The sequence below is a fragment of the Setaria viridis genome, chromosome 1 (genome assembly GCF_005286985.2).
Source record: "Setaria viridis chromosome 1, Setaria_viridis_v4.0, whole genome shotgun sequence".
Taxonomy (NCBI): Eukaryota; Viridiplantae; Streptophyta; class Magnoliopsida; order Poales; family Poaceae; genus Setaria; species Setaria viridis.
In genome coordinates this window covers 8,196,206-8,215,052 of record NC_048263.2, presented here as the reverse complement: position 1 = coordinate 8,215,052, position 18,847 = coordinate 8,196,206, and the positions used below count along the sequence as shown (strand labels likewise).

At 42.5% G+C, this 18,847-nt stretch overlaps 3 protein-coding genes across 3 annotated transcripts; 2 read left to right on the top strand and 1 right to left on the bottom strand.

Moving 5' to 3' along the window:
• Window positions 1-1,203: 1,203 nt before the first annotated feature.
• On the top strand, window positions 1,204-11,939 carry LOC117848038 (uncharacterized). The gene is made up of 21 exons (XM_034729342.2): window positions 1,204-2,311; window positions 2,879-3,186; window positions 3,289-3,356; window positions 3,589-3,676; window positions 3,779-3,960; window positions 4,233-4,369; window positions 4,453-4,519; window positions 4,696-4,807; window positions 4,959-5,070; window positions 5,957-6,032; window positions 6,124-6,306; window positions 6,693-6,853; window positions 7,618-7,720; window positions 8,052-8,256; window positions 8,325-8,611; window positions 8,698-8,819; window positions 8,910-9,054; window positions 9,777-9,869; window positions 10,635-10,708; window positions 11,168-11,221; window positions 11,306-11,939. Exons 1-21 carry the CDS (start codon window positions 1,290-1,292, stop codon window positions 11,613-11,615), a joined length of 3,909 nt encoding a protein of 1,302 aa, XP_034585233.1. The 5' UTR covers window positions 1,204-1,289; the 3' UTR covers window positions 11,616-11,939.
• A 751-nt stretch (window positions 11,940-12,690) lies between these two features.
• Window positions 12,691-17,279, top strand: LOC117841721 (uncharacterized). The gene is made up of 8 exons (XM_034722199.2): window positions 12,691-12,903; window positions 13,137-13,225; window positions 13,950-14,055; window positions 14,882-15,070; window positions 15,307-15,777; window positions 15,898-15,981; window positions 16,062-16,154; window positions 16,923-17,279. Exons 2-7 carry the CDS (start codon window positions 13,175-13,177, stop codon window positions 16,127-16,129), a joined length of 969 nt encoding a protein of 322 aa, XP_034578090.1. The 5' UTR covers window positions 12,691-12,903; window positions 13,137-13,174; the 3' UTR covers window positions 16,130-16,154; window positions 16,923-17,279.
• Window positions 17,280-17,492: 213 nt separating this feature from the next.
• On the bottom strand, window positions 17,493-18,842 carry LOC117841722 (large ribosomal subunit protein uL3c). The gene is made up of 2 exons (XM_034722200.2): window positions 18,260-18,842; window positions 17,493-17,909 (listed from the first exon to the last, which is right to left on the bottom strand). The coding sequence occupies exons 1-2, from the start codon at window positions 18,768-18,770 to the stop codon at window positions 17,620-17,622; spliced, it is 801 nt and encodes a 266-aa protein (XP_034578091.1). The 5' UTR covers window positions 18,771-18,842; the 3' UTR covers window positions 17,493-17,619.
• Between the last annotated feature and the right edge of the window lie 5 nt (window positions 18,843-18,847).

The following is an 18,847-nucleotide window of genomic DNA, read 5'->3' as shown; positions in this document are numbered from 1 at the left end:
TTTTTTCTAGCGTGTAGTATTGGTTCACTGGTTGGAAGCAAGTACGGGGGCTCATGCCCCTCCATTCCCGCCCCGCGCCCCGCAAGATCCGTCTTTTTAGTCGTTTTGTCCTTTTATATGGATCACCAACATCTTCGCCTACATATGAACTATCGATGCCTATTCCAAGTCACTAAATCGTGAAAAGCATATCAGATCATGAATTGTTGTTCAGCAGTACTAGAGGCATATACAAAAAGGTTCAATATGAAGAAGGGTTATCCACACTATTTGAATTCATCCTTTGACATCATGTCAATCTATGGCATCCTAGAAATTCTTTTTGGTAACTATGTCTTTAGACTCGGTAGCATGTCGAGATTTCTTATCTAGGTTCTAGCATGAGCTTTTTAAGCCTTGCCAGGTGTCCTGTACATACTCACATTATGGATAATATAGGACTTGCAATATTCGCATATGGTGGTACGTTTCTCTTTGAGAGAAGTAGGAAAAATCATGTTAACCCTTATTTCTACATTCACATTGATTTTCTGTGTGTGCAGACCAACAAAGCTAGCAATGACCATTGTTGCCGATCTTTATCCTTGGGAGGAAACAAGGGTGAAGATAAGTAACTTCCAATTAATCATCTCTGGTTTAATCCTCCCATTCTATGAAGCTAGGAGAATAGGGGCATGCAAAAGCACTCTCAAAATATTTCAATGTCGAATGCAGCCGACTGCGTTCAAAATAGAGACATTGCACTATGATTCAAAAATCCAAGTGGAGATATATATACCATACTAAGCCTTATTTAGCCCATGTTGTTCATCTTTATATTTTTTGTTGTTTAGTTAATGCACTCTATGTTTTAGCTTGCTTATTCGAGTCTATTCGAGTGACATAATGCAAACTCCGTGATGAATTATATCGGATGTCTAGAATCCAATTCCCAACATTGAGAGAATACTCAAGTCGGTAATGTGTTGGCCTTCAACGGCTGCACAAAGAGAGGGCGGTACACAAACAACCAATCGGCGCAACGAATACGTTTGCGCTACTCGCCACATAGGATCCCATCAACACGTGTGTACGACTCGGAGCGGTGCGCGAATCTCAGAGCAGGCGGAGATTCACTTGCGACGGATCAGATCGGATCTCGTGGTCCGACAGGCCGTACCGGCCTTCCATTCCACGGGAGAGCGGAGACCCGAGATCGAGACCCCTGTTCAATTCCCAATCTGAAATGGTGATCCGCGGCGAGATCTGAGAGAGAGCCCGCCGTTCGTTCCCCCCCTCCCCTCCGCGCGATGGCGTCCTCCGCCGGGCCGCCCGCCTCCCCGTCGTCGCGATCGCACGGCAATGCGGCCGGCGCCGGCAGCGCCACGGCGATGATGCTCCCGGGCCCGCCGGGCCGTGGCAACGGCGGCTGCATCGACCTCAGCCCCGCGGGGCTCCTCGCCCACGGCGCCGGGAGCAGCGTCGTCGTCTCCGACCCGCGCTCCATGCAGCTCCTCTGCGTGCTCCCCATGCCCTCCTCCGCGCTCGCCTCCTTCGTCACCGCCGTCCGCTGGGCGCCCCCCGCCGCCGCGCCCTGCTCCCTCGCGGGGAACGACGACGACGACGACGGCCGCCCGCTCCGCCTCGCCGCGGGGGACCGCCACGGCCGCATCGCCGTCTGGGACGCCCGCGCGCGGGCCGTGCTCTGCTGGCTCAACCTCGACGAGGCGCGCGGCGTCGCGCCGGGCTCCGGCGGCGGGGTGCAGGACCTCTGCTGGGTCCACCACGCCTCCGGATGGCTCCTCGCCTCCATCCACGGGCCCTCGCTGCTCTGCATCTGGGAGACGTCCAACAACCCGCGCGTGCTCTGGATGTTCGACGCCGCGCCCGAGTACCTCTCCTGCCTCCGCCGCGACCCCTTCGACGCCAGGCACCTCTGCGCCATCGGACTCCGCGGGTTCCTCCTCTCCGCCATCCCGAGGCACGACTCCGACATCTCGCTGCATGAGCACCGGGTCACCTGCAACGCAGGGGACGTCGCGGAGCTGCAGAGGCTGGAGAAGGAGATAGCGGCGCCTGCGCCCGCCCCCGCGCTAGCGGCGTTCCCGCTCTTTGTCACGAGGATTTGCTTCTCCCCGCTGTGGAGGCAGATCCTCTTCGTCACGTTCCCACGGGAGCTCATTGTCTTCGACCTCAGTTACAGTACTGCACTCTCTGTTACTCCATTGCCCAGGGGATTTGGCAAGTTTTTGGATGTTATGGCCGATCCTGATCTCGACCTGCTCTATTGCACACATGTTGATGGCAAGCTGAGCATCTGGAAGCGCAAGGAGTAAGTTTCCAGTCTTACCATTTATGTGGCTAGTGTAGGATTAGAGTTCAGCAAAAAAACACATAAATCAGAGCTCTTACTGAATGGCCAAAGTTATGCAAACTTAGTTTGTTAGATAAGTGTGATGGTAGATGTTTATGGTTTGCATGCGCAGCTGTATAAAAATGCTATCAGGGCCCTAGTTGTCTGAATTCAGAGAGAAAACAGAGTTCAGTGCAGCAAATAGTAAACTATGGGATAAACCTCAGGAGCGAACTGACAAAACATAGAACACTTAGAAATGAATGTACAGTCAGTTTGTGTGTGCACACTATTCAGTAAGGAAAGCTTATTCTTTCCCATCAAAATGAATCCCATTAAATGGAAGGACATACTGTTATTGAAACCAGACATTTTATGTGTCATAACCTCTCCTCTATCTTGAAAAATGTGTAATATTCTCAGTAGATTGACATGCGTGCAGTGTACACCAACATATTCATAATTTCACTACATCTGCACATCAGTGAATACTAGCAATGCTATTTTTCAAATATTTTGACGTTTCCCTTCATTTTTTGGTTGCAGGGGTGAACAGGTGCATTTATTGTGTGCAGTGGAAGAGCTCATGCCATCAATTGGTACTGTTGTTCCTCCTCCGGCTGTTCTTGCAACTACAATATGGCAGTCAGAGTCTATTTTCCGAAACATTGATAAACAGTGTCAGGATTTGTCACAGACGAACGCTTCACTTTCTTTCATCACTGATACAAATTCAGAGCAGAATGTTTATAAAGGGACTTTGACATATGTAACATCCATATCTGAAGATGGCAAGATCTGGTCCTGGCTTTTGACATTTGACAAGTCTGCACATCCTAACAAAGCTAATCTAGGTGCGAATCTACGTAGTCATTTCAGTGCAAATGCAATTATCTATTCAACTGTCAAACCAACTAACGTTTCCATTTCTGTCACTAATATTGGGAAGGAACCAGGTAGACTGAACCATAGCCATGCTGCAACTGCCAACACAGGCTCCAATAGACCTGATTTTACAATAAAGGTTACTGCACAAAACTATTTCTCTTTGTTGTCATTATTAGATAATTGCCATAATTAAGAAGTAGGATCAATAGTTCAGTTGTAGTGAGCACCTTAGTCCGGGTATAGTCACTATGGTTTAGATGTATCTGTTTAGTTATTTAAATATTGGCCTTATGTAATTCCAGTGTCTATATCCTCCTGTGTTCTATGTCTTCTTTTGCTGATTTGCTCATATTCATTATGCCCTACAGATTAATTTGATGGGACAGCTTCATCTTTTGTCCTCTACTGTGACTACACTAGCAGTGCCATCCCCTTCATTACTTGCAACAGTAGCTCGTATGTCCTTCATGACCATCATGCCCCTTGCGTTTTATTCAGAAATTTTTTCTAGCCATTTAATTTCACACTTCCATAACTTAAAACAATTCTTATCTGAAGGTGGTGGAAACAATCCTGCTCCAGCAGTACCACTTGTTGCTCTAGGGACTCAGAATGGAACTATTGAAGTTGTAGATGTTGTGGCCAATGCAGTGTCTGTCAGTTTTTCTGTTCACAGCAGCACTGTGAGGGGACTGAGATGGCTTGGAAACTCACGTCTTGTTTCATTCTCATATAATCAGGTGCTTCCATGTTCTGATAGTTTCAACTCCTGTATATTGTGAATTGTGTTTGCAATCAAATGTTTCTATAATTTGCCAATGGGATTGCTAGGTCACTCTTGCCGTCAAAACTAGTGCTGATGTTTTTTCTAAGTTGCGTACTTATTGGGTTCAGTTTGCGGTTATGTTGTCGTATTACTGCAACTTCATACGCTCTTGTATAACTTGAATATTGGTATTCATTGTGTCAATATATTACTTCTCTCTTTGGTTTGACACTTTGACTACTTCAGGTTAACGATAAAACTGGGGGATACAATAATAAACTTATTATTACATGCTTAAGAAGTGGGCTGAATCGCTCATTCCGTGTGCTCCAAAAGCCTGAACGTGCACCAATTAGAGCATTGAGGGCTTCTTCATCAGGAAGGTTGGTTATATGTTTCTACTAACCTATGCATATGCACCAGTACTATTTTGTCTTGATTTTTCAAGCATAATATATTTTTTCAGATACCTTCTGATTCTGTTTCGCGACGCTCCTGTTGAAGTGTGGGCTATGACAAAGAACCCCATGATGGTACTACTTTCTTTTCTTATACTTATGTAATTATGAAAAGCAACAACTGTTAAGAGCTGAGGTGAAAATTCAACTACAGTATATCAAAATTCCTCCCTTTTGCCGTGCTATTTTGTTTGCAAATCAGTTCTTTCAGTTGGCGAAAGGTATTCATGATTGTTCTGTACTTGGTGTAGCTTAGGTCCTTGGCACTTCCTTTTACAGTATTAGAATGGACACTGCCAGCTGCACCTCGGCCAGGTCAAAATGCATCATCAAAGTCGTCAACCTCCAAGGAGCGATCAACAGGTACAATTTTCAGTCACTAGCAAAACTATATAAACTAAATAGATTGCATTCTTTATTAATTTATTAAAGAGATTCTAAACTTTCTGGATCCATTTTGACCAAACACTCACCAACTATACTGTGAGATGACAGGATCTATTCTTGTTTGCAGAGGCTCCTGGTGCAGAAAATTCTGATGAAACATGTGAAAGTTTTGCTTTTGCATTAGTCAATGGTGCTCTTGGTGTGTTTGAAGTCCATGGGCGGCGAATACGAGATTTTAGGTACTCCAATTGCTGTCCTTGTAGATCTCAGCTATTAAAGTAGAATCAAGTGAGAATGCATACAATGCCCCTTTTTTTTCAAGCATCTATCATTAGATTAGCACCATCTGATTTATTTAGTCATCAACTTGGTTCCACTAGAGCACTGGCATCGGGTACATCACTTGATTTGATAGACCAAAAATGAAATATGTGTTGACAGGCTCAGAAAGTAAACACTGTGCGTTATTTTTGAATGATGCACTTGCTGCTACCTCGATCTGTTTAATTTTGCAAGCAGCAAATGGTGATCTTTTTTTCCTTTTTTTGTTATTTTTAAATTTCATATCGAAAAAGTATCAGGACATTTGATTTTTGTGTGCATATTGATTACAAATTATAAATCATGCTGTTCCTTCAGTTTACCATATATGCGAAGATGTGCTGGAATTTCCTGCAGTGATGCCTCTTCTCTTGGCTTTATTGAGCCAGGTGGGGTATGCTTACAGTTACAGATGGATTCCTATTAGGCATTAGCTCTGTGTGTGCTATACATCTTGTTCTTAATGAAATGATACATACCTCTCCTGCGAGTTCGAGAAAGAAAAGGTGGGCGATGCTTGGCGGTTGGCGCTTTTAGGGATAAATATGATTGAGTTTGGTATTTAAGAAATGTTAGTAACTGAAAAGCTAATGATTACATATCGATTTGTGGTTTCAAACGAGGCTGAATGTAACCGTGAAGTTTAACATAGCAGGATTGAAAATAAAGCAGATTTGGACTCTCTGCTTAAATGCATTCTGCAGTTTCTTTTAACTTCAAACATTATCATCACCATGTTCCAATGTGCATGGCCTTCATATGTGTATGATCCTTGTTAAATGTGTTTTTATTTCTGTTTTGCAGGCCAAAGTGGCCCTCATCATCATTTGCATCTTCAGATGGTTTGGTTACTGCTATGGCGTATCGGCTTCCCCATGTTGTATGTATATTTAGCATTGTATTTCTTTTATAAGGTCCGCACTTCCATTTCCAAGGCAGATTCATTCTGATCAGATGCTATTATCTATTAGGTAATGGGGGACCGATCAGGCAACATTAGATGGTGGGATGTTACAACAGGCCTTTCTTCGTCTTTTAGCACTCACAGGGAAGGCATCAGGAGAATAAAGTTTTCTCCTGTTGTTCATGGTGATCGGAGTAGAGGACGCATTGCTGTGCTCTTCTATGATAATACATTCTCAATATTTGACCTGGTAAGTACAAGCAAATGCTGCCAGCATATTATCTTCGATTCTTCTGGATCTTGGACTAATACATGTGCATATGATTTGTGTTATCTGATTGCAATGTTCGATTTTAAATGATGTTTTGCTGATCACCTTCTTATGGTTTTATATACCTTGAATGTTGATATATTGTAATCACTTGTTGCCATTTGATTATAGAAAAGATTGCTTGTGTTGGACTGTCCTAGTATAGTTTCATAAGATGATGCTTTGCTGCACTCTTCTTTCATCCTTATTCCTCAACATAATTCATGCATGGTTTATTGTTTGTTTCCAATATTGCTGTCCTTCTATGTCTCAACATAAATGTACAATTATCTCATATGGTACTGACTTTAGGAACTATGTTTTAGGATAGTCCAGACCCCTTGGCGAATGCCCTTCTTCAACCACAATCTCCTGGTACCCTTGTCTTGGAGCTTGATTGGTTGTCAACCCGAACAAAGAAGGATGAGCCACTTGTATTATGCATTGCCGGAGCTGATAGTAGCTTCCGACTGATTGAGGTTAACATGTATGTCATTTTAATCATGCATATAAATAGTTGTAATACCATTGTAGAATTGCTCTGTTTATTTATGAGATTTAAATATGTTCCTGTACTGGAACTCTATCAATATCTATAAACAAGCCTTCATAATACCGTTGGACAGTTTTACTGATCCTCTTCATGACCTGTTAAGGTGTGTTATTAATGCATCTATCATACAGTCACCTCCTTTGGCATGCTTATGAGCTCAGTATGAATTCCTTTCTTGTTAGAGCATGCTAAAGAGATTACCAACATGTAACACAAAAGAAGGACAACTACACAAATGTAAGAATAATACAAAAACATCTTAAGAAATTAATTTCAAGAAAAATTTTCTAGTCATTATCTCCTCTCATTATTCACAAAAAAAGTATCGTCAACATGATAGGACACTAGTTTAGCAAAGTTGTTTCTTTTCCACTAAATTCTCCCACCTATTAATCGTTCCCTTCCTTTTTTCTTGGCTGTTGGTGTCTTATAAAACTGAGGGTGTAAATGCTGAAAGTCCTACACATTGTCGTTTCTAGGTAGGTAGCCCCAAAAAAATTAATTGTAAATGCTGAAAGTCCTACACATTACCGAACTTCTAAAATTGTTTATGACATCTTTCTTTGATGCTTTTGAGCTTATTCATTTTAACATGATGCTTTTTTGATGTGGCTGATGACCTTACGTCTGATGCTTTATTTTCCCTTTTCAGAAAATTTACACGTGGCATGTTTTTATTTTCCTTTTTATTTCACCAGTGACTCCAAAGGCGGTTCAGTTTCAAAGCCAGTGGCTATGAAAGAGAGGTTTCGGCCGATGCCATTTTGTTTGCCAGTATTATTTCCAACAGCTCATGCTTTGGTAAGGTGCATATAATATCTAAATATTCATATTTTTTAATTACTATGCATGAACTCTGCTGCATGGATATATTACTTCAAATTTGCATCCATTTATTTAAGTGATGCTTAGATTTGTTTATATTCTTTTCTTCACGAAGAATCATGTTACAAGTAATTGTACGATCGTCAGTCACCTTTCTAAAATGTAAAATCAGTAGCTCAGGTTTTCACAAATCGTTTTTTGACTAGTTTCCTCAAGTAACCTTGAAAATGTGCATCACATTTTGTCCTTTTTAATGATCAAATTCTGAACCACAAATACTTGGCCGCTTATGCTTTTTGTGTCCCAGGCTCTGCGTATGATTCTTCAACTTGGTGTGAAGCCTTCTTGGTTTGAATGCAATAATAATGATAAATTAGGTAGCAGCAGCTTTAAGGTAGCACCAGCATTTGGAGATCTTCGTAGTTACATGATTGAGACAACACTTCCTCCTATTGGCGATGCCGTTGTGGCAGAATTGCTCCTTAAAGTGTTGGAACCATACAGAAAAGAGGGTATGTCAACATCCTTAATTGTTTTTCAAGTAGATGATTTGCATATTGACAATACTTTTGTTCGGAAGGTTGCATTCTTGATGATGGACGAGCCAGATTATATTCAGCTGTAGTGAACAAGGGAGCGTATGCAAGGTTTGCATTTGCTGCTGCGATTTTTGGTGATTTCGAAGAAGCACTTTTCTGGCTACAGCTGCCTCAAGCTCTTCGCCATTTCCTGGATAAATCAGCAAGTAGATCAAGAGATAATATCTCACAATCAAGTTTACATCGTGATTCTGAACAAGGCTCCGCATTGAATCGGATAGTTTCAAGAGAGAGATCTGCTTCTGGAAAGTTCGCAAAAAATGCTGCGGTAATAGTTGAATCTGATTCACTGTAATTTTAACTCTGCATGAATATACCTACTCTCTTGAATTTAGCAGTTTAACCATTATGCAGAATTATGGGCAATTAAGCTCAATGGCATTTAAGCAAGAGCAATTGTGGTTCAATGCAAATGAAAGGATACCATGGCATGACAAGCTCGATGGTGAAGAGGCTTTGCAAAAACGTGTTCATGAGTAAGAACCAATTGTTTCAAACCTGTTCGTCAGTAAGATATATCTCGGTAATTGTTTGTGGCATGTGTTTATCATATTCTATGAACACAGGCTTGTCTCTCTTGGGAACTTAGAAGCTGCGGTCTCACTGTTACTTTCGACGCCCCCTGAAGGATCAAATTTTTACCCAAATGCATTAAGAGCAGTTGTGCTGTCATCTGCGGTTTCACAGTCCTTGCATGAACTTGCAGTGAAGGTGAGCAGCCATAAGACGCCATTCTTCAGTACAGTTTGTTTGTTTTTATGCAATATACAGACTCTGATAACAATTAGGGGGCAAGCGCATGAAAGGTCTGCATGCTTATTTATCTTTAGAAGAATGGTGCTTTGTATGCGTGCTTATTTTGACCATTGGTCTATTTAAATTATTGATGCTCACCATGAGCCAAGCATATGAATTATTGATATCAATAATATCAACTTTTCCCTTAACAAAATGGTGGTTGTAAAGTAAACTTGCAACAGGAAAAACAGTTTAGGTTAAATGTATTCCTCAAACATGGAGAATTATAAACTGTAATAGGGTTAAAGATCAAAAGGAATAACAGAATGCATTATTCATTTCGCAATTGTAGGATGCAAGCATTGCATTGTTCAGCTGTGTTCTCAATCGCAGAATGTAAAAAATTAAGTGTTCTCTACAGGGTGCCCATCAGCATGAATTAAGCATCACTACTTTATACAGTCTAGTGGTGGTGTCCACACAAGCATTCATGATCCACATTAACTCTTAGTTGTTAACCCTTCACACTTTTTGTGATATATATTGTTTGGATTTCTTTGTAATCAGAACCCAAAAATGAGATCTAAGGTATCTATACTTTATAGCTGTTGGGTCTCCTTTTTGGCAAATTCCATGATGTCTATAGCTGTTTGTATTCAGAGGATGGTCTTTTTCTAAGTTACGATCTTATGTAGGTTGTTGCAGCCAATATGGTTAGAACGGACAAATCACTATCTGGCACGCATCTTCTCTGTGCTGTGGGAAGATATCAGGAAGCATGTTCACAGGTACTATTAACAACTATACACTTTACATCTTATATTCTTATGTTTAGCTTTTTCTTGGCTCAGTTTTGCAAAAAATTGGCTTATCATGCTGTTTTGCCTATCCATACTCCATATCTTTACTTATCAAATATGAAATAATCTACCATTTGGTTTTAACAAATATATAATGTTTTTAAAACAAAAAAAAACATTTGGCCTTGTTCCTTCAATATTAAATTTCTTACCTTACATCATGCTGTTCTCGAGTCAAGTAGTCTCCTAAAGTAGTTCTGGCTCCAGTATCTGTTAAAGGAACAATATTGGCACCAAAGTAAAGGCTCTTTATGTCACTATCAACTTCCAGTTTGTAAGTCACATGGGCAGACAGTATGTTTGATTTCATGTAAGGTGAATTTGGCTATGACACTCTACTACTCTAGTAGTGCACTGTCATGTCTATATCTAAAACTGTGGTGGATAATTACAACTGTTAACTCTTGAGAAGACCTCTAGTAGTGTCACTGTCATCTCTAGATGTAGCTAACAAAATGCGTGTTAAACAATGGGACTTTATTTTCAGTGATAGCTGGGGTTTCGAGAAAATACCGATCTGTTTCTGTTTACAGAATGCTCCCTTTTTCTGACCAATATGCCCTTCAAACTTTTATCCTATCAAAGGAGCCTTTTTAATAATTGCGATATTTGTTTTCTAAATTTTTTTTTGTGCATAATGTGAATCAAACTGACTATAAGTCGAACCACATTTACCGTTTGGTTCTGTTTCAGCTTCAAGATGCTGGGTGCTGGATTGATGCTGCTACTTTAGCCGCAAGCCATTTGCATGGATCTGACTATGCAAGGTATAATTTAACTATGGCAATTTATTATATGCCGGTATATGAATAGATTCATGGATGCTTCGTGCTCCCAAATTGCTTCTGAAAATCACCTTGTTTTTGCCATTCAACTTATTTAACCAATATGGCTTGGCCTATTGGTTGCAAATCTCACAGCCAAGGTGAATGGAGTATGAGTGTCAAACGGCTAGTGACATCAAATTTATGATCTAGTCATCAGTGTAGATAACAACCTGATATATCTGTGTGCCTGTGGCACTGCTCCACCAAATATGATTGATCTAAAATTGTTGATGCCAGACCTGGAATCAGAGATAAATGGGCACATGTTTTTCTGCAGCACATGGTGACACCCAAATTTAGCTTTGCTATTTCTTGAAGCTGCCATTAGAGAAACACTCTCCTCTTTTTTTCATTTTTTTGGTACTGACTTAACTCATCCATGGTGCTTGATTCACACAGGGTACTGCAGAGGTGGGCAGATTATGTTCTTCGTGGTGAGCATAATATGTGGAGGTAAAACTGGACCCTAGCAGCTAACAGGATTTGATTGTTTATTCCTCTTCCTGGTTACCAACACATTCTTTGCGCTTTCTGTAGAGCTCTAATACTATACGTTGCTGCTGGAGCCCTGCCGGAGGCTTTGGATACACTCCGCAAGAACCAGCGGCCAGACACCGCAGCCATGTTCTTGCTAGCCTGCCATGAGATCTACTCACAAATCACGGCGGAAGCAGAGCCTGCTGACGACACATCAGGATCAGAACTGACACCGGAGCAGAATGAGAAGCTCCGGTTCCCTTCCAAGAATGTGGCTGACGAGGATCTGATTGCAGTTAGCGAGGTTTTCGGGCAGTACCAGCAGAAACTGGTTCATCTTTGCATGGACACCGAACCGAGTGCTGATTGATCCTCACACACCATGTTACATGTCCACCTGCTCTTGTAATTGTAATTGTCCGTGTCTAGCTTTGGCTTCAATTTTGTGAAGCTTCTCAACAGGTTGTAAGTTGCTTCCAAGTTTATGCGAAGTTTTTTTTTTTTGTTGTCTGTTGGTACCAAAACACGAGATTAGGACTGCTGATGTGGCAGAATCTGGTGGCAGGAGACAGGAATAGGCATGCAGTGTTGTATCTTAGGTGGCAATGGTTGGCACTGTTTATATATATAAATATACGCGGTATATTGTATTCGGTACGATTTGTATATTTGAGTTAAAAGAGAGTGCAACGAAGTTTGCTTGGCCTGCTGGATGCATTAAACTGCACCTGCATGAAATTTCATAGAGATAATCATATATCCTTATCCGCGTATGAATTGCTTCACGGCTTCAGGTCTTGGAGCCGTCGCTGTCATTGGATCAATCGGCCTTGCTAATCCGTGGAGACATTGTTTTGGAAGCTCGAAAGCGACGTTCTTGTCCACATCGAAGCATCCATGATTGTGTGTTTATGGATAACATTTTCTCCTTAAAAACGTGAAAGATAGGAACTTCTACCCGTATCATCATCTTATATCATCGAGCTTGTCAATGCCATTATCTCATGATCCTTGCCACGGCAGCCAAATGTCTAGCATTGCCAAATTTGTCACGGTAGATTTGGACAGTTTTGCTTATGGTAACAACCAACAGTAGATCACCCTGTCGTTTAGCTGTTTATTCGAACTAAATAGATATTTAAACGATCATTAAATAGATTAAACGAGACAAATGATTGATTAAACGGATACGGCCAGACGACGCGTGTAAACGGACTAAACCGCCGTGTGAAGAACAAACAGCGGTAAAAACATGGGTCGGTAGAAACGGATAAAAAGAAGGTAAGAGTAGATAAAAGAAGGATGCTGGTGTCAAGCTCTCAGTTGAGAGGTGAGCTGACCCGCGGCAGCACGGAATCGGGGGTGTGTCCGTCCGTCCCACTCGGCCTCCACTTCCCCGTTTTGTTAAGCCGGATAAACACCTACATAACCCGACGGGATTAGCATCCCACCAACGACAACTTGGCCGCTTCCCCCCTTCGGTTTGGTGCCTCCAGCCTCTCGGCCTGGCTGCGCCCCCACCTGATCGCCGGAGCCGTCGCCTTCGTCCCCCTCCACCACCCCCCTTCTTCTCCGCCACCGCCTCTGGGACCCGATCACACCCGCAAGCACACCCCCGTCTATCGTATCCCGCTCCATCTGCTCCCCTCCGGTTCAAGGTAAGAGAGAGAGAGAGGGAGGGAGAGAGAGAGAGAGAGAGAGAGAGAGAGGCGACACTTGTGAGATTCCACGGCGGGGCCAACTGGATCAGATGATTCCTGCTTTGTTTCCCCCTTCTTTTATTTTGCCGGAGTTTATCTGGGTTGATTATGCCGTGTGATTAATCGTCTTTTGCGGCGGTTATTTTTATCTATTTTTGTTTGTTTAGTTTTGCTTTGGCTTGGCGTCGCAGGGAGATTTAGTGCAGAGGGGACGCGAGGAGCGTCAGCCATGCCGGGAGGGGAGGACGTCCGCAAGGTCTCGCGGCAGGACATACAGCTTGTGAGCACCCTCATGATCCCACCCCCACCCCCCTTCTTCTCGTTCATCCTGCTTTTGTTTTTTTTTTCTCTTTTGGTCTCTGACTCCCTGTTGCGGTTCTTAATCGCGCATCATGCAGAGGCAACGTTGAGTTTGATTGCTTGCATTTTTGGAATTTTTTCCCTGTATATTTTATTACCTGATAGGGTTGAGAAGTAGATGGGATGGCTTAGGGTTACAAATGGTTGTGTTGTTGCAGCAACTGTATGCCCTCATTAAGGCTTTGCTTGCATGCTAGATCTTGCAGTAGTGCTGGGATGGTACCGGATTGATTTAGGGGAAGAGGCGTGCATGGGGAAGATAGGAGTGGTGAATTTATGGACGCCGCTAGGGTTTGCCTGCCACCTGTAAGAATGATGTGTATTAAAGCCTTAAAGGAAAAACCGTGTGTTCTCGTTGTCGCTTTGCTCTTTTGGATGTATATATTTAGTAACTATCCTTTATCATAACTTGTGCTTAAACTCTCATTTTGTCTTGGGCGTTACCACATACAGATATCTGCCTTTTATGGTTCTGAAATGTGCCGGCATCCATTTATCTCATCTATGCACAATCAGCAATGGCAGCTTATGGTTTTGTTTTGTTGTAAGAAGTTGTGATTGAAATGTTTGTTACTCAAGATAGGATGCGCCAGTTCTCTTTTGCACTTCGAGCAATAAGTCCTCATGCAAAAACTTCTTTGCAGGTCCAGAATCTCATCGAACGTTGCCTTCAGCTCTATATGAATCAGAAAGAAGTGGTTGATACTCTATCTTTGCAGGCAAAAATAGAACCTAGTTTCACTGAACTTGGTAATGCTCTTGTATGCGCCATAAGTCCCTTCTTTTTCTCACTTTAGCTTATTTCCAAGTTTTTGTAAATAGCAATTTTGGTGTGGGCTCCGCCACTGCAGATTCATTTGGCATAATCTTTCCTTGAAATTGGAGGAACAATGGTCATCATATTTGAATGTGCTTTGTTTATTTTGTTAAAGCTTGATTGCCATTATGATCTCAGGAGTCAGGAAGTTCCTTTTTAATGATATATTGGCTGAGAACAACTATTACCATCAATTGGAACAAAAACATCTCTTGCTTAGTTGATACTCCCTCTGTCCCAAATTGTAGGTCGTTTTGGCTTTTCTAGATACATATCTTTTGCTACGCATCTGCATATGGAAAAAGCCAAAACGACCAACAATTTGAAACAGAGGGAGTATCTTTTTCTTTTTGTTGTTTTGTTTAATTTCAGAGTGCATTAATTTCATTTTTATTGGATCATCATTTTATCATCCCTTTCTCTTATAGACTTGGGGCAACTTGAAGAAACATGCATGATCTGTAAACCAGAAACAAAAGGATGTTGTCATGGACCTAGAATCAATGACTCAGCACAAATGAGACCACCTGTCAACCAATTTGTGTCTTATAATTAATTTTTCATCGATGTGTAATTTGCTCTGTGCTCTAGCTTATTGTCTTTGGATTTTACGAATGGTTTGGGCTAGTGCTTTTTCCATTGTTGTGAATATCTGCCTTTCTCATGGAAATTTCAAGGACATTGTTGCCATCCCACCATTATAATATAAACAATAGTTGCTTCATTTTTGGTTTATTTACTCATTATTCTTTTCTCCAGTCTGGCAGAAACTTGAGGAAGAGAATCGTGAGTTTTTTAAGGCATACTATGTGAGGCTAATGCTTATGAATCAAATAGTGGCCTTCAATAAGCTCCTCGAGCAGCAGTATCAGATTATGAGTAAAGATCATCCTTCTGGAGTACCTTCTATGCCTCCTACTGCTCCTAATGGCTCAAACTCTAGCACATGTAAGCTTCTTTTTTGTTTCAGCAGCTATACATCTATACTAACTGGCAGCAGTTACAATAACTTCTTTTAAACTATTATATCATTATGGAGCTTGTTTATTCTCAAGGCATAAATACATGGATACCATGGTCATTTCCATTAACCATTTACCATTATCTTATATTAATGTTAAATATGGCTTATAAGACTAATGGAGGTTATAAGTTCTAATATAGTCCAATCTTGCTTGTCCCAGTGAACCAAAATGTGTCCTTTCTGGCAGACACTATCCCCAGTGCTGCAATGCAAGATAGCTTGTTGCATAATGGAGGTTCTAATGGTATAGTAAATGGTGCCTCTTCAAGTGACCAATTTATGTATCCCAGTAAAGTTGTTCATGGCCTTGCTAGTGGCATGGATGCTTCATCAAGCCTGCTAGCAGCACATAATTCAACCGTTGGGCAGTTTAATGGACACAATGGAGCAACAATAAAGACAGAGTCTGGCTACTCGAGCAACTCAGATTTTGGATTCGGCAATGAGAATGTGTTCCTAGAGCAGTCGGTTGGAGATGTATCAGGAGGATCCTTTAGCAGCTCTGAGTTGAATGGACCACAATTAGGTGATCCAATTATGGACATGGATTCATCTTCATATGGTTTCTTGAGCCAGATTCCTCGTAATTTCAGTTTTTCGGATTTGACAGAGGATTTCAGCCAAAGTGCAGGTACTTTTGTGCGATATTGCTGATCTATATTTTTCTAATGTCTGCTTTCTTCATTACTGCTATTTTATATGTTTGTTGTGTAATGCATGCATAAAGGCATCTTTTATCTTTCATGTGCAGAAATACTAGAGAATTATGGCCGATCCCCTTTCATTCCTTCCGAGGCAAATAACTTCCCAGAGTCAGCTGCTGGAGAACATGCAGGTTAACCATCGCCCTTCCCTCACCACTTGAAGCAATACCACATTGCTCCATTTAGCTAATGGTTTCCTTGTTATTATCAGAAATAGGAAATAGGCGGCTAGATACAATATCTGAGGGTGTTAACTTTGAAGATTTTGGAAGTGATTAATCAGCCTGTGATGGTACTGCATGAGGTAACTTCATGACCAACTGTATGATTTTTGCAATTATGAGGCAAATATTTACAAGTAGACGTTCTTTTGCTTTAGCTTGCTTATTTTATATTCCTGGTCTTGGCATGGATTTATTTGGTGGGGTTGTGGCAGAAATGTTAAAATTAAACAGAAACCTGTGGCAAATCTTAACATGGTTGTCTGCAAATGTTAAGCAAAGTTCTTGTTTCCTTGGTGGGGCTTGGTCTCTCAAAAGCCAGAATGATACTCCTTTTTGCCTTAGGACTGTCTTTTTATTGCCCCTAGCATCATTGTTTAAGTAAGGTTAAAACACTGTAGATACATTCTTTTACATTTTGTCCACCAAAAGCTGTATGCTTCAGGCCCTAGCTAACGAAGAAATTGTAAGCGAGTTGGAATCTACTGTTGCATAATTAGGCAGTCAACTCAGTATCTTGGACCACAGAAACTCCTGTTAGATGGGCTTTGGTAACAACTAACAAGTATACTTGCTGCTTGGCCTTAATTCTGAACAGAAGAATATTAATCCAGCATTAGACTTTAGAGTGCTTTCTGTTCATCAAGTCCATGAAAGCCACATAGATGAAATTGCTGGTATCAATACTGAATTGCTTGCTCTTAAGTCTTAACTTACTCGTTAAAGAAAAACCATAATATGCATTTACCTCGAATTTCCAAAATTTACTTAAACTTAAAAATAGTGATGGGGATATGTGGCAGTTTTTATACTGTTTGTAACTTGTTTGGTTGTCCATTCTTTCTTTGCAGGTTAAGAAGTGATGTGCCATCTGTACATACTATTTTGGGCAGAAAAATATCAACCATTGTGGTCAGGGAACTAGCTGATTTGGCAGAAACTGTTTCTTCTTCGGTTTTAGGTTTTGTGCTTTTTAGGCAACAAGCATGGATAACTTGCATGAGACCTTGTTAGACCAAATAATCTGCCATTGAAGGATGCAAAAAAGTCCATGTTTGTATCGTCGCTGATAATATTGTGGTAGTAATCTGCATTTGTTCGTTTAAGCTAGCATTAGCTGTGGTGGAAGCTCTAAAGTCGTTGTCAGAGTTACCCTTGACTTGTTCCTGTTGCACATATTATATCTGCAATGTTTCTTGTTTGTTACATTTCCTGGCTCCTTTTTCGTTGCATTTGGTGATTTCCAATCAGAGATTGTTGCATGATTAAATGCCTCAGATCATACTGTGTGGCATGTTTACTTATTCTTTGGCAATTCCTGGGCAACAGAATCTGCTTGCAGATCTATCACACAAGCATCTGGTGAGAGATTCTATTAGCTCAGTGCAAATAATGCAAATGAACAAGCTGTCAGCAGAACGGATGACAACGCTCATATGAGGATGTTTTTTGCTAATCTTCGTGTGTACAAAAACTGTCAATTGGCGATGAAATTACATCCATTTTGCAGCAGGGTAGGGAAACACTAAAAAATCAGTGAAAACAATTCTAGTTCTTGGGGATGTTCTTGCCAACAATCTTGGCAGGCGCGATGCGGAGGAGGTTGCCGGGCTTGCCTGGCACAGCGCCCTTGATCATGACGACCCGGAGGTCGTTGTCAATCTTGACGATCTTGAGCTTCCTGATCTTGGTCTTGGTTCCTCCCATCCTCCCGGGCATCTTCTTCCCCTTGTACACGCGCCCCGGCGTTGTTCCAGCACCAATGGAACCCAGCTGCCTGTGGCTCTTGGAACCGTGAGTCATCAACCCACGCTTGAAGTTGTGCCTCTTGATACCACCTGCGCAACGTCACAAGTAACCGCGAACCGATCAAGAACGCGGTATGCAAGCATAGGCCTTACAAAGAGTGGCATTGCAATTGCAAATGCAAGCGCCTGGAACTAGAACCTAGCCTTGCCAAGAACTGCAAAGCATCCAATTTTCAGCTAATTACAGTGCTGGTAAGCATGCCAAACCAATGGCATTGGCAGTGAAGTTGCAAGATCAAGAATTGCAACAAGCACGTTGATGCTGCTACTTTCATTCTCTAGGAAATGGAATGATACAGCCGGAGGTTTGCGGATAATTAGCACAAATGTGGGTAATCGTTGCCGTTGGCAATGCAATTGGAGGTGTAAAATTGCTGTACCTTGGAACCCCTTGCCGATGGAGTTGCCGGAGACGTCGACGAGGTCGCCCTCCTTGAAGAGCTCGGCGAAGTCGAGCTCCTGTCCGGGCTCGAACGCGTCGACGGTGGTGAGCCTGAACTCCTGCAGGTGGCGCAGCGGCGGCGCGCCGGCCTTGCCCAGGTGGCCCAGCTCCGGGCGCGTGAGCTTGTCGTCGCGCACGCCGTGGTACCCGACCTGCACGGCGTCGTACCCGTCCGTGGCCGCCGTCTTCACCTGCGTCACCACGTTCCCGCCATCCCGGAACCCGACTACCGTCACCGGCACCGGCTTCCCCGTCTCCGGGTCGAAGTAGGTCATCATCCCCACCTTGGTCGCCATCACGCCCACCCCGGCCTCGTACGACGCGCGCACCGTCACCGACGCCCCCGCGCGCCTGAACGACACCGCGCAGCCGCCGCCCCGGCGGCCACGCTGCTGCGGGAGGAGGAGCGCCAGTGCGCCGCCGGCGATGCCCACGGCCGCCATGGCCATGCTTGATTTGAGTTGGGGGAGTGGCTGCTCCTGCTTGTGCTGGGCTCCCTCTCTAGTTGAATTCGATTGGGATGGGG

What these genes read in the sequence shown, in the direction of transcription:
- LOC117848038 (XM_034729342.2), top strand. Translation starts at nt 1,290, where the DNA reads ATGGCGTCCTCCGCCGGGCCGCCCGCCTCCCCGTCGTCGCGATCGCAC. An exon ending in CATTCTCAATATTTGACCTG is followed by an intron (nt 6,307 to 6,692) that starts GTAAGTACAAGC and finishes ACTATGTTTTAG; the next exon opens with GATAGTCCAGACCCCTTGGC. An exon ending in CATGGATCTGACTATGCAAG is followed by an intron (nt 10,709 to 11,167) that starts GTATAATTTAAC and finishes TGATTCACACAG; the next exon opens with GGTACTGCAGAGGTGGGCAG.
- LOC117841721 (XM_034722199.2), top strand. Translation starts at nt 13,175, where the DNA reads ATGCCGGGAGGGGAGGACGTCCGCAAGGTCTCGCGGCAGGACATACAG. An exon ending in CGCGGCAGGACATACAGCTT is followed by an intron (nt 13,226 to 13,949) that starts GTGAGCACCCTC and finishes ACTTCTTTGCAG; the next exon opens with GTCCAGAATCTCATCGAACG. An exon ending in AGCTGCTGGAGAACATGCAG is followed by an intron (nt 15,982 to 16,061) that starts GTTAACCATCGC and finishes TGTTATTATCAG; the next exon opens with AAATAGGAAATAGGCGGCTA.
- LOC117841722 (XM_034722200.2), bottom strand. Translation starts at nt 18,770, where the DNA reads ATGGCCATGGCGGCCGTGGGCATCGCCGGCGGCGCACTGGCGCTCCTC. An exon ending in CATCGGCAAGGGGTTCCAAG is followed by an intron (nt 17,910 to 18,259) that starts GTACAGCAATTT and finishes GACGTTGCGCAG; the next exon opens with GTGGTATCAAGAGGCACAAC.